The sequence below is a fragment of the Sinocyclocheilus anshuiensis genome, unplaced genomic scaffold (genome assembly GCF_001515605.1).
Source record: "Sinocyclocheilus anshuiensis isolate Anshui unplaced genomic scaffold, SAMN03320099.WGS_v1.1 scaffold6310, whole genome shotgun sequence".
NCBI lineage: Eukaryota > Metazoa > Chordata > Actinopteri > Cypriniformes > Cyprinidae > Sinocyclocheilus > Sinocyclocheilus anshuiensis.
Genome location: NW_015544699.1, coordinates 3,348 through 17,387, shown reverse-complemented (window position 1 = coordinate 17,387; position 14,040 = coordinate 3,348). Strand labels below are relative to the sequence as shown.

Genomic DNA, 14,040 nt, shown 5'->3' with positions numbered 1-14,040 from the left:
TGTGTGTGTGTGAGTGTGGGGAAAGAATGGGGAAAGAAATCTCATTTGAATTTTCTAATCAAAATTAAAACTTCTATATAAAAATTAATACTAATATGAACAATAATAACAACAATAATAATTAGCAACACATTTCTGTATTATTTATAACAATAATTGTAAAAACAATATTTATAAAAAAAATTAAAATATTAAACCAAATATGAAACATTATTATAAAATTTTTATTTTATTAATAATCTTAATATTAACTCCATGTTTACTGTGCTTGTAGTGCTGCACAGTTTGGCCAAAATGTTGATTATATATCAATATAATAACAATAATAATAATAATAATAATAATAAAAATAATAATTAATAAAGACAATAACAATAATTATTGTTGATATTTTTATTATTAGTAATATTATTATTAGTATTATTACTACTGAATATTTATTATTTTTAATATGATTAGTTTTTATTATTAATTATTATTACTGAATAAAACATTAAGCAATTATTATTATTAAAATGTTAAACAAAATGAAAACTATGACTATTGTAATATTATTTTATTATTAATAATACCAATAATAATGATTAATTGATTAAACAAAACAAGAGATATGACTATTATAATATTATAAATGTATTATAATTTATCATTTGAATTATTATTATTATTATTAAAAACATTAAACAAAATAAATATTACTACTGTATTATTTAATGAGTATTTATTAAAATATACCATCGAGGAAGATCAGCTCACGCACCGCAGACCTGAAGCTGTAGCCCGAGACCTGCAGCACAAACCACCTGTCAGCAATCTATCTGGAATATGAGTGAATTCTGCAAACCAAATTTGTCATTAAAGAAGCAAAACAGGGGGAAGATGATTCTTCATGTACCTCAGAGGCTCCTGGAGTGCACACAGGGTTTCCTTCCAGTGAAAGTGTCCTGAGCTTCACACAACAGCCCAAATACCACACCTGAGCCAGATCTTCAACCTCGCTCTCCTCCAGATCCTCCAGCAAACTGACTGGACTCAGGTCTGAGATGCTGTTGAAGGCCACATTCAGCTCCTGAGCAAAAACCATGAACGTTTCTGACTCATTCACTTCATTCAGTGGCTTAAAAAATAAACATACTGTAGTTCACAGTAAGTAATAGTGTAGTTTGTTTGATTTTAAAATACCTTCTCCTATTAAAATACTTTCATATTAGAAAAACAAAAAGAGTTTTTTATCGGTTCAGTCTCTGTAAGCCTTTGCCTCTGAATGCTGTTGGATATCTTTAAGGAGGAAAGAGCAGAACTCTCCTCCAGGTTGGTCAGACCACATCGAGCCAGACATAAGACCTGCAGGTGAGAAAGGCCGGTTCCCAGATCCCTGAGGAAATACTGAGAATAATAAGCCTTTATCTGATTCACTTCCTCTGTCTATACTATTATATCTCAATGCATGTTTATCTTCTGTGAAATGAATGGGTTCTGTATTCTTTTATAAATTCAATTTGTTTGGTTTTTGAGGATAAGGCCTGTAGGCTAGCAGCTGTGCTAACTGAGCAGCCCACTGTTCCATAATTTGAACTCATACGCTACCATTTTAACACATGACCCATGTAACATGATGCAGAAACACTGAAATAACTAAAATAATACCGTTAACCACATGATCTCATTACAAAGAAAGATCGTTGCCCTTACCTGCTTGAAGGTGTACGCGCATCAGGTGAACTGGACGAACTGAGCCTCGCTGGTGACGTCACTGCCGCTGAAGATGACGCGTGGTATTTGGACGCATCTGCTCTCCACCGAAGTTAATGTGAAGGATTGGCGTATCATATGCACGCAAAATTGGCATTTGGCGTATGCATTACACGCAATTAGAAAGTGTAAAGTCGTGTTATTTATACGCAGACTGATGAGAACGGGTTGGGCCTGTAACACAAGCTGTTCATGTTGGCACCTGCCTACTTTGGCTTGTATTTGTATGGACTACGTTTATGGTGTTTTTTTGTTGTTGTTGTCATTTTTAATCTTGATATCAAAGTCCCCATCCACTCTTATTGTACAGAATAGAGTAGCATTAATATTATACAAAATATATTCTGTTGTGGTCCACAAAAGAAAGTCATACAGGGTTTGGAATGAGTAAATGATCGCATATATTCATTTTTGGGTGAATTGTTGCTTTATGGATGTAACAAATGAAAGTCTTACCGCACAGATGAGCTCAAACTGTTGTTCATTTTCAGTTGTGTGAGTTTGGACCCCCCCCCCAAACGTTATTGGCTCCAACTCGGTTAACTTATTGTTGATTTTTCTGAAGTGATTAATGTTACGTGTATTCACAAGATGTTTTATTTACGGTATAAATGTTTGGAAATAATATTTGACGTTTTCAAGTCCATTCATCATTTGTAGCACGCAAGCCACCCAATAATCGCAATAAGCTTTGTGCTTTTTTACTTAGGCTATATTAAAACACAAAGTGTCAGCCTTCTGTCGACTTTATAATAAAATACTACAAACAATAAATGTGTTTTTATGCTTCTAAATTTGTAGTGAGATAAGTATATTCGTCTCAGTTCAAGCAGCATGTGAATCAATGATATTTTCCTTTTTAATATTTGCAGCACGAAATAAACATGAATAAATATTTGAATGCATGTTGAAAAAAACAGAACAATTTAATACAAACGAATGTTTCATGAAATCGATCAGAGTTTTAAAAAACGTCAATAAGCCTACTTTTTATTGCTGTTTTTTATGTTAAATGTGAAGAATGACAGGTTGGATGCCACAGACTTTTTATTGTATTTTATTCATTTATTTTATTTTATTTATTTATTTTGGCGGAGTATAGGTGGAATTCTCACATTAACGTCACGCAATAGGCCTATAACCTGATTTTATTATCGTAATTTTTACTTTATTCTTAAAATATTATGATGTTAAACTTATTTTTCAACATGGTACTAAAATGCCGCCGTAGGTTTGTACTGCATGCAAACACAATCTTGGCACAGAAGCCCAAAAAACAAAAACAAACAAACAATAAATAAATAAAATACTTTTTTATTTTCTATTTATTAATGAACTAGTATTTTCTGAGTCAGTGACACAAGATGAAGTTGACGATCCTGACTCGCCATCTCCTCAGGATGCCAGCCTTTAGAGAGAAATACATCTTTACGGATAATGAAAGAGTTTTTCATATATTTGAATTATTTCATTTCAAAGTAGGCTATTTAAAGCATTCTATTAGATATATGTATCATGGCTGTGAGGAGGCAAGTATTCGCTGAGTGTCGGTTCATCATTGTGAAGCGCTCCCGTTCAAGACCAAGACGACAGAAAGCGCATCCTGTTTGTTTTCCTTAATTTAAAAAAAGCTCGCAATTTCAACAAAATGACTTATGACTGGTTTTGTGGTCCAGGCTAACATTGGATAATAATTACGAATGTAGTGAATTTATCGTTTCAGGTTCATTCTTTGTTATTCGAATGCTAGAAAATAGCTGGTTTTCCCAAGTAAAACCACCAAATACTGCTAACACGTTATATAAAGTATTAAAATCTCTTGTAAATTGTAGAGATGGACTGTTGCCCTCTGTTAATTCTGAATGGAATCAGAGTAAAAGCAATGAAACTACTTTTATGCAATATAGGTCTATGTAAAATTTTATTTGTCTGTACAAACATCATTGAGCAATTTATCGTTTTTTCCCCAAGGATAACAACAACAACAACAACATTTAATTAAAACAACCGACAACAACCAGAAAAAAGGTGAAGTTTTGTCTTTTGACTATAGTTAAATAAATGTATAAATATATCTATTTATGTGAAATAATAAAGTAATAATAGATATAACCATTTATCGAATAATAAAAATATATATTTTAATGGCTCCAACATCTTACCAACAAAGCTCCACTTTCACATGATCATCACCTAATGAAATATCTTACATCACTTAACTGGAACTTACATCACATCACTTAAATGTATCTTTACTCCTTTTTCTGTCAGTAACTTTATTGATAAAGTTTTCTATTAGATATATGGCCTGTGGCATTTATTGATAAAGTTACATAACAACAACAACAACAACAGCAACAGTATGTCTAGAGAAAAGACAGACAGACAATTTTGCTATGCAGCAGTGAGACTTTAATTTTTGATGGCACAGATTATGCTAATACTGTATTGTAAAGCATTATAACGAATCAATGTATTTTTTTCCTCACAAATATTAAAAGCAACATTTTCTCATCTGTAATCAGAATGTCTTATTTGCTATGGAATGTTTGCTATATATATATCTTTGTAAATCACAAATGTGAAAGAAAACAAAACTAAACAAAACTAAACTAAACTAAACTAACATGGCCATAATGTAGGCAGGGATCAATGTATTTTTTTCCTCACAAATATTAAAAGCAACATTTTCTCATCTGTAATCAGAATGTCTTATTTGCTATGGAATGTTTGCTATATATATATCTTTGTAAATCATATGTGACATCTCATATTATCACAAATGTGAAAGAAAACAAAACTAAACAAAACTAAACTAAACTAAACTAAACTAACATGGCCATAATGTAGGCAGGGACATGATTCTATCAATTGGCTGTTTATGGGACGGAGGCAGCTCTGAATGCAGGCTTGCAACACATTGAAAGGATGGGGTGTAAGCAGACTTAATGATTGGAGAAGTCTGACATACGTCAACAGAGAAGTATGTTGTTTCACAGTTAAATCCAAATGACATTTTGATTGAAAACTACATGGTTAAAAAAAAATACCAAAAAAATAAACATGCAAGGATGAATCATTCACATTAAGATCAATAATGTATGCACCATGTATATGCACCATGTACTGCAAGTAAGCAAGGTTTGGGTTCAGGGTTTATGTGACACTAAGTTTATCCTGCTTTCTGGAATACTCCCCAGGAAAATGGTAACAGATTGCATCATCAGAATCTGATTTGCCAGAAGCCTTGGTTAGAAATGCAGAGGTGCTCCATCAATCCTCTTCCACCATTTTAAGGAGCATGTCGACCAATACTAAAAAAGAAAAATATAAATAAACAAAAACAAATCACTAAAAATAAGACCATAAATGATGTATTTTTTCCCATAAGTTTTCTATTGCTATCATCAAAAATGACAATTCAATGACAATCCGTGTGTTTTTGGTCACCTGTTCACATAATCTATTTGTGAAATCTTGTTTATAATGATGTCAGTTTTGTGTTTTGTCAGTAAGAAAATTAACTGTAAGATTATGCCTTTATTGGGTCAATTATAGCCTGCTTGTCCTTTCTTGAATTATCCCACCAAAAGTTTGTGTAGGTGCAAGACATTTGTTGAACTTTTGATTTATTTTTATGGGTCAGGTTGATCATGTATCTTAATTTGGAATGTCTCTTATCACCATTTCCCTTTCCTGTTTTGTTTTTTCATCATTATTATTATTTTTCCAGTTATATTAGTTAGCAATTATTTATATCCATTATGTTTGCCCTATCTTTGGTTAAGCATTTAATGTTTTGTTCAAAGTTGGTTAATCTAATAAAAAAATAAATAAAATAAAATAATATATAAAAAAAGAAAAGGCGGCAAAGGTGATACTACTGGTGTTCCACAAGGCTCTGTATTTGGCTCATTTTTATTCTCCATTTGCAGCAAACACAATCATCTCACCCATATATAAAGCCACGAATTTTGGCATCACACTGTCAATGAGCCAGTTTTACTTTTTTCTGTTGATTCAAACTAATTGCCACGGCCCCAACATAGCACAGAGAAAAGTATGTAACAAGAGATTCTTTGTGTTGCTGCACATAGAATGAGGACCACATAATAACATCTAAAGTATCAATGACATAAAAATGTGCCACATTTTTAGTTATCTGCTAAGTAATGACATGACATGTTTAATAAAAGTAAAATTTTTACCTTTTATGCTATGCAATGGTTAAATTTGTGTTACTTTTTTTTTCACACTGTCAGCTATGCTTGCTTGGACTACACCATGAAGTTTTTTTTCCCAGTTCAAAACTGTAATCTGTTTGTGTAATGTAATTTGTAAAGCATTACTAATCACAGAAGAATATGTGATGATGACCCGCTAGCGTAATTTAACTTCACCTGTGTGTCAGGGTCTTACCTCCTGCGGTTGGTCGTAGGAAGGGCTCAAATGATCGACAGGCATTGATGAGCTCTTTTAGCTTTTTAGGACAGTCTGTCGGAAGTGGCTCCATGACCTTCTCTACATACACTTTTTGGAAGATTTGACTGGGGGTTGTACAGTCTAAAAACACCGGCACAGAAAGAGTGTGTCATGTATTTAGTTAACATTTAAGTAATATTCAGGGCAAATGCAAGACTGATAGTTTTGGTGATACACACCTTTGAAAGGAACATCTCGTGTTGCAGTTTCCCACAAGACAATGCCAAAACTAAAAAGAGCATGTAAAGTCAGAGACCATCCTTTATTTGAATAAGATATGCGTGTATGATATTTGAGTCGGACTGCCGTACCTGTAGATCTCACATGCCTTGTCGTAAGGATGGTTGACATTCTGAAGCTGCTGTGGAGAGTTGTAATGGAAAGCACTGCTCCTTCTGGATTTATTCTTCTGAAGAGAAGTTTCTGTTTTTGCCAACTCAAAGCCTCCCAACTTGCGAAACATACAAATGAACATTAAGATGAAACCCCAACAAAAACATTCCCTGGGTTTTAGTAAGTGATTTTTTTTTATCTATCTATCCATCTATGACAGTCTTTAGAAAGGAAACTGTAATAATATTATTGCTTTAAATGCCCTAAAAAGGCATAAATGTAAAAATGTACATCCAGCAGGGTCAGAAATTCACTTTTCCATAATTTTTTTTACATTTGTGAGGGCAATTTTTATAATCACCATATTATTATAATAACCATACTATGTTGTCTTTAATATCAAATAATTAAATTTACCCAATTACTTTAATCAATATTTTAAACTGTTGTCACACTTTATTAGGGAACACTTTATTTTAAGGTGTCCTTGTTACACGTTACATGTACTTACTATTATAACAACAATAAATAATGCATAATTACATGCAAGTAACCCTAAGCCAAACCCTAATCCTAACCATGTAGTAAGTGCATGCAGTTTATTTCTCAGTACTTAAATGTATACTTACACTGTAACAAAGACACCTAAAAATAAAGTGTAACCCAATAGACTTTTAAAAATTGTATCTAAATTCAACATGCAAAAAACAGGAGCTCATAGGCCTGTATTGTATTATTGTATATTATTGCTTTTCATATTGTAATAATGATTAATAATATTGATATAGAAAACATTATAAAAAAGTTTTGTGTCTGCATTTTGGGCATGTCACATTCTGGCTTTACAGACAAACATATCGGTTCATGACCATAGTCTAGTCTAGCGCAAGTTGCAAAAAAAAACAAACAAAAAAACGGTATAGCCACTGAAGCAACGAAATTATGTTTTATTTACATCGTGTCAGCACTGTGTTGTTTATGATGAGGGAATTCAGGTGTTTGCAGCGCTGACTAATCTAAGCACCTCTGATTGGCCAATGCATTCCTAAATTCAACAGAAACACGTTTGATTGGTTATAAGGCTCAACGCTGCACAAAACGCACGTAAAAGCAATCTGATGCAGTGTGAGCGAATCTAAATGTAATTCTGCTAATTGGCACTTTTCATTCATTTTCATGTTTCATTTTAGTCGTGACAGCCGTAATACGTTGTTTAAGTTTGCAGGGGCATTTTTGCCTCTTTGTCTTGAATTTATGGGGCATTTTTTGGTCATTTTGGTGGCATTTTGGCTACAAAAACATGTTGTGGTTGTTTTGGTGGATGATGCTGATGCTGATATTGTGAAAGAGAATATCCATTACCTTCACTCTATAGCCAGCGGCCACTAGAAAACTACTGCTTCTGATGGAGCCATGCACTTTAAACTTCTCCTCTGACTGATGCAGCCTGTACTGTGCAAAACAATAATGAGACTGAGATGACAAATATACCTTTGCTATAGTTTATATGCAAACATATGAGAATAAATTAACTAGATAAAAAAAGACATGCTTTATGTATGATTAAAGCTCTAGGAGGAGTTAGAGTCAGAATTTTTTGTCACAGAGGAAAAAGAACAAGTCGTTAATAAATAGAATAACAGTATGTTGACTTTCTTATGCCAGTATAGCTAGATTTGGACCTGTAGAGTCCCTGAGCCGCATCCAGACACATCTGCATCTTTCTCTCCCAGGGCAGATTGCAGTTACTCTCCAGGACTTGTCGAAGACTTCCCTTTTCACAGTATTCCATGACTATCAGGAAACTTGGATTTGGTCCTGTATGAGAAGGACAAAATGGCAATTAGATGCATGTTTAACTCAAGTAAAGTTCAAACTTGCTGATTTTCTCAAACTGAGATTATTCTTTGGTTAGTGATTTGTGATTGGCACACCGTTCTCATCCTCGACACATATCCCAAACATTCTTAAGATATTTGGTGACTCAAAGCGCTTCATGGTCTCCACCTCCTTGTTAAAAACACTCCTCAGATCACTGGAAGGAACGCATATATGCAACAAGTAAACTGTAGTTTTTAAATCAGTCAAGAAAATGATTGCTATGGTATAGACTGCTTTCACTCGTGTAAAAAAAAAAAAAAATTAACAATTGAGTACAATTAATTTTATCATCTACCTGGGGCAGGTGCACAGCGGACATGAGTATCTCTTGATAGCCACAGTGAATTTGTTGTACGTCCCTTTGTAAAGCTCAGAATGGCTGCACTTCATAAGGGGTTGAGTAGGAACACTGTAGGTCAGTTCTTCTGGTTTAATCTCTCTAATGTCTTGCAGATGAAGGTGGGGTTTTTTCACTGCCAACCAAAGACAAATAAAACTGTTCAGTGGAGACACCATTCAAAACATCACTTCAACAATGCTAAACTAAAAATTACTTTACACTTCATGAAAGCCTCGTTATAATCAGGAAATTCTTGAAAAACAGTGACCCTTCTATTATTATCTCTTTAATATACACTTATTTACTATTTAAAACAGTTGACTTCCAAATCAAAGTCATGTGGTGCAAAAAATATGCAGAAAAATAACAAAATAGGAAATTATATTATATTGTAGACCCTCGTGACTGTGTGTTAGGGCCAATTAGCCTGCTTATGTTGACATGCGGTGTAACTCCCCCAAAAACGGACTGATATGTATGAATTAATAGGCTATTTAATAATAAAAATTATTAATGACATTTGCAAAATAATAATAATAATAATAATAATAATAATAATACACATATTAACTAAATTATAATTAACATATTAACACCACCCTCCATCATATTTGCAGAAATGTTTTTTTTATACAAAATTTGGGGTGCCGATTCCAAAAATAGAGCATTTTTGGCTCAAGCATGTCACATTTCCTAGCATTTTTGCTGTTGACAACCATTTGTAAGGTGAAGAAGTCTTGTATTATGCATTAATCACTGGAAAAACTGCCACAAATGCATGATTCCCATCTTCCTCTGAACTAGGTAACTTGTGTTTATGTAAATTTCTTTGACATTAAATAAAGTATTTGAACTCATTTCCCAACTCCTTTGCAGTTTGAAAGTTAAATTATACATTTTAAATACTTATTTTTGTCATTAGTAAAGGGAACACTAAATCTCTCTTTTCTGTATCTAAAAAACAAAAATTACGACCACCTGATTTTCTGCCAACAAATATGTATTCCACCACTCAATGCAATACTTTTTTCAGTCTAAAATTTAAAATATTCATAAACAATTACTTGTAAATAACTGTAATCCTATCCATGCAGTTTCTTTTGTGCCTCCACACTCTACCTTAGTTTCTTCTACGTACACTCTACCAACTGTTGAGGAGATACTTTGTCTTATCTGGAAATTAAAATCTACCACCTATCCGCTCAATCCTTTGACATCTCACTTAGTCAAAATCTGTTTACCATCTTTGTCCTCTTTAGTTACTGAAATTGTTCACTCCTCACTAGTTTCTGGCGTTGTTCCTTCATCTCTTAAATCTGCTATTATTACTACCTTTATACTTGAGAAACCAGGGGCACTCAGATTATTCAACTTAATTTCAGATCAAAACAATCTAAAGTTACCACAGGTGTTCCTCAGGGTTCTGTTTTGGGCCCTCTTTTATTCATTATCTACTTACTTCCTCTCTGTCATATTTTTAGGATGTTTGGCATCCATTTTAATTGCTACGCTGATGATACCCAGCTCTATCTGTCTTCCAAGCCCTTGGGTTCCTTTCTTCCACCTTCTTTGTTCAGCTGCTGAAATTAGAGTTTGGCTTTCAGCCTATTTCCTAAAACTCAACAGCAGTAAAACTGAACTCCTCCTTGTAGACACAACATCTATTCTGACAAAATCCGATTGTCTGTCTGTGGCTATTGATAATTCTATAATTTTTCCTTCCCTGCAGGTTAAGAGTCTGGGTGTCATCCTCAATATCACTCTATCCTTTGAAGCTTATGTTAATAATATCATGCATACTGCATACTTTCACCTACGTAATATCAATCATCTCCGTCCCTCTCTCACAATGAATGAATAGTGCTGCAATCCTTATCCATGCACTGGATACTTCATATATTGAAAACTGTAATGCTCTTCTCTCTGGTCTCCTATCTATACTCCTTTATAAACTTCACTTGGTTCAGAACTCTGCAGCTTGTGTTCTTTATAGAATTCCTTCTGTCAAACACATTTGCCCAGTTCTTCAGTGACTGTTAAATCTCGCCACTAGACACAAGACTATTTTAACTAGGCCTTTTTATGATCTCATTTTGTATTGAGCCTGTATTCTAATGCACTTGTAAACTTTTTGTAACCTTGTTGACCATAAAAGGCACCTATAAATAAAATGTATATTATTATTATTATTAAAATCGAAAACTTTTTTATTTTGATAAGTGCATTAAAGCTAATACAAAAGTAGTTTGAAAAAAATCTGCATTACTAAGAATCATCCAATTAGGTTTTTTAGGCCATTTTTGTGAATCAGCAAATTATTCCAATTAATTTATTTTTCAAGGTGCAGGGCTATAATGATTGATATATGTGCACTCACATGTATTCAAGTGTTAAGAAAATATGTTAATACTTTTTACTTGATGGTTACATTACACCACATGACATTGAAACAAGAATACAAACTGTATTTTTACTAACTTGGCACATGTTGTAGTGTTTTTAAAGCATTTTTCATATTTTTCTTTTTTATGGACACTCTTATTTGTCATTGACCCACATATCCATACTTACATGATTCCAGGATCTCTTTAATGTCCAGCACATCTCTTTGAGTTTGGTCAGCTGTCTTTTGTACGGCATCAACCATCATGTTCGTTCCTTTGCTCTCCTGGGCTAAAGACTGGAGCACTATAGGAGACAAATGCATACTCTTTAAATACACAGATTAAAGCAGGGTTGTCCAATCCTGCTCCTGGAGGGCCAACATCCTGCAGGGTTTAGCTCCAATTCACTTTCCTGGATGTTTCTAGTGAGTCTGAAGACTTTGTTTATCTGAGTCAGGTATGTTTAATTAGGGATGGAGCTAAACTGGACAGTGGCCCTCCAGGAACAGGTTTGGACACCACTGGTCTAAAGGTTCCAGTCGTATCCTGAAAGTAGATATTTTATTCCAATTCAAATTCATACAACTTACATTCCCGAAGTTCCAGAGAGTCACTCTGCCTGTCCTCCTCATCTTCCCGCCGCCTTGTTGCTTCCTGAAACACTTTCTCTATACTTGCTCTGTGCTCGACCTGAAGTGCTAGAGAAAGCACCTGGGCTGCATCATTCAGCCTCTCATTTAGGAAGCTGAACTCCTCGCCGAGGTCATACGCTTTGGCGACACGTCTCAAATAGCTGAAGGAAGTGTATTTCTTCACTACCTTCTCTGCTGACTCCAGAGTGAGTTTAAGATTTTCAAGCCCATTTCTAACCTGTTTGGGTTCAGTCCCAAAGCCATGAACCTTCACGGCCCTCACCAGCCCAGCCAGAGTGGACACGCGGTGAGCCAGACGCCTGCAGCGCTTCTTGTTAGCCTTCACCTCCTCACACAGGCTGTACAGCTTTTCTGCGATGGCTAGGATGGGTTCTATGATGTCCATTGCAGCTGGAAATAAAAACAAACAAAAAAAAAATTCTCAGATTAAATATCTTAAATGACTGAAGCTTCAAGTCCTCCTGATGCTATTAAAAAAATATCCAATTTTGAAAAATAAAATACACTTTTTAGCAAAAGTTTAATCAGAAAACAATATTCATGCAAAACAATGTATGAAACAAATGGAAAATGTAACATACAAAAATATCAACATCAGTCATGTAAACTCTCCCCAACTTACATTAAAGAAAAATGCTCCTTTCAATTTAGCATATTTTTATACAATTATTATAATGCTGCTTTATAACAGTAAGCATTCTGAAAGCGCAATATAAATGTTACAAAATATAATGTTTTGTAAAGCAAAACAGAAAACCAAGACCCATGATTAAATATTAGCTTTTATTTCACAGGATAACATCAGTTTATATGGCTAACATAGGTTCAAAAGAGGGTGCAAAGTTTGTACTCTGTTTTATATTATATGGCATCATAACAGCTTTCATTAAAAAAAAATAAATAAATACATAGTTGTACCTAAATTTCATGCCTTCTGATTTATGTGAATTTTTTTTTAAATAAATAAAGAAAGGAAACTTACAAATGAAATCATGGAAATACTCTTCAACCGAAATGTTGGCAAAAATTCATGTCGAAAATGTGAAAAGTTTGATTAAGTTTCATCTATTCCTCACACAAATGCAGCCTATAATAGACTACAAGGGGAAGTGAAAGTTGCGCCATCCAATCAAATCACAGAATTTCCTCATTCCCGTTAAAACCAATGTTCTGGTTAGAACATGATTTAAGATTGCATTAATAATGTTTCTAACGAAAGGGTTACCACAAAAAAAAAAAAAAAAAAAAAAGGTAGAAAATACAATATTATTGAAATTCAATTCAATACGGCATGTCAACGCGAGACTTCCTTCTCTCTCGGGAATAAGTTAGTCAACCAAAGTTACTTTCACAATCAGGTGAAGCGGAAACCATAAACAGGAAATGTCAACGCAGCGCTTACAACACATTACCAGCTAAAACATGTCGAGCTTTCTATCTAAACATTTCATATGAAGTGATCGTCTTCTCTGTTGACTTCGACATGTACTCCTTTACATATAAACTTTATGATAGCCTACTGTTTAGAACTGCAAGTACTACTTGCACTTCTGTAGAACCCAACTTTTATTACAAACACTGCAAAATACTGTCAATTTTAAACTTCTAGTCAAAACAGACATCATGGATATCTTAAAATTATTGCACTAATAATTATAGCTAATATAGCCTAATTATTATAACAGAAGTAAATGAAGTATGGTTATTGTAGGCTATAATACGCACATGACACGAATGTAAAACAAACAAACAACAACAAAAAAAATCAAAATGCATTATAACTTACGGTAGGCTGCTTACTTTATAAGATGCCTTTTCCCTTTTGAACCGGAGAAAGTCTGGCACAGGAATGTGAGAACAGCTGATTTGAGCGACTGATGGCTCCTCCTCTACTACTTCACTAGCTTTAGTGCAGCTTCCTTATTGAAACTGGATTTCACTTGTTTATTGTATTCTACCCAAGCGGCAACCTCCCGCTCTCTCTCGTGAAGCCAACAAGGAAGTGACTTAAACTGTAATTCATCAACTGGCCGCTAGAGGCTGGCTGCAAAAGGGAGTCAATCCCATAGACTCCCCATGTTAAAATGCCCAACTTTACAGCAGAAAAAAACATGTTTACAGCCTGGTTCAAAAAATGATTTTGGTCTATATAGCTAATTTTGCCCTTCATGACAACTGTGAGGGGGGTGAATTTTTTTATAACTCATCCGTTTCA

The 14,040-nt window shown here is 34.0% G+C and overlaps 1 protein-coding gene across 2 annotated transcripts; it reads right to left on the bottom strand.

The window, feature by feature from the left end:
* Positions 1-4,441: 4,441 nt before the first annotated feature.
* On the bottom strand, positions 4,442-13,685 carry LOC107698231 (mixed lineage kinase domain like pseudokinase). 2 transcript variants are annotated; one of them, XM_016499202.1, is made up of 11 exons: positions 13,612-13,685; positions 11,763-12,215; positions 11,360-11,476; positions 8,744-8,921; positions 8,502-8,602; positions 8,250-8,385; positions 7,930-8,014; positions 6,546-6,685; positions 6,414-6,463; positions 6,172-6,315; positions 4,442-5,066 (listed from the first exon to the last, which is right to left on the bottom strand). In XM_016499202.1, the coding sequence occupies exons 2-11, from the start codon at positions 12,208-12,210 to the stop codon at positions 5,026-5,028; spliced, it is 1,440 nt and encodes a 479-aa protein (XP_016354688.1). In that variant the 5' UTR covers positions 12,211-12,215; positions 13,612-13,685; the 3' UTR covers positions 4,442-5,025. The 2 variants fall into 2 exon arrangements, with proteins under 2 accessions (XP_016354688.1, XP_016354689.1); XM_016499203.1 differs by having other exon boundaries at positions 13,626-13,679.
* Positions 13,686-14,040: the final 355 nt, after the last annotated feature.

Bases quoted from the DNA above. Each gene is read 5' to 3' on its own strand.
- LOC107698231 (XM_016499202.1), bottom strand. From the start codon at position 12,210: ATGGACATCATAGAACCCATCCTAGCCATCGCAGAAAAGCTGTACAGC. The intron at 6,686-7,929 runs GTAATGGATATT...ATGTTTCGCAAG, and splicing joins CCGCTGGCTATAGAGTGAAG to TTGGGAGGCTTTGAGTTGGC. The intron at 5,067-6,171 runs GTAAGACCCTGA...TTTCTTTTTTAG, and splicing joins CCTACGACCAACCGCAGGAG to TATTGGTCGACATGCTCCTT.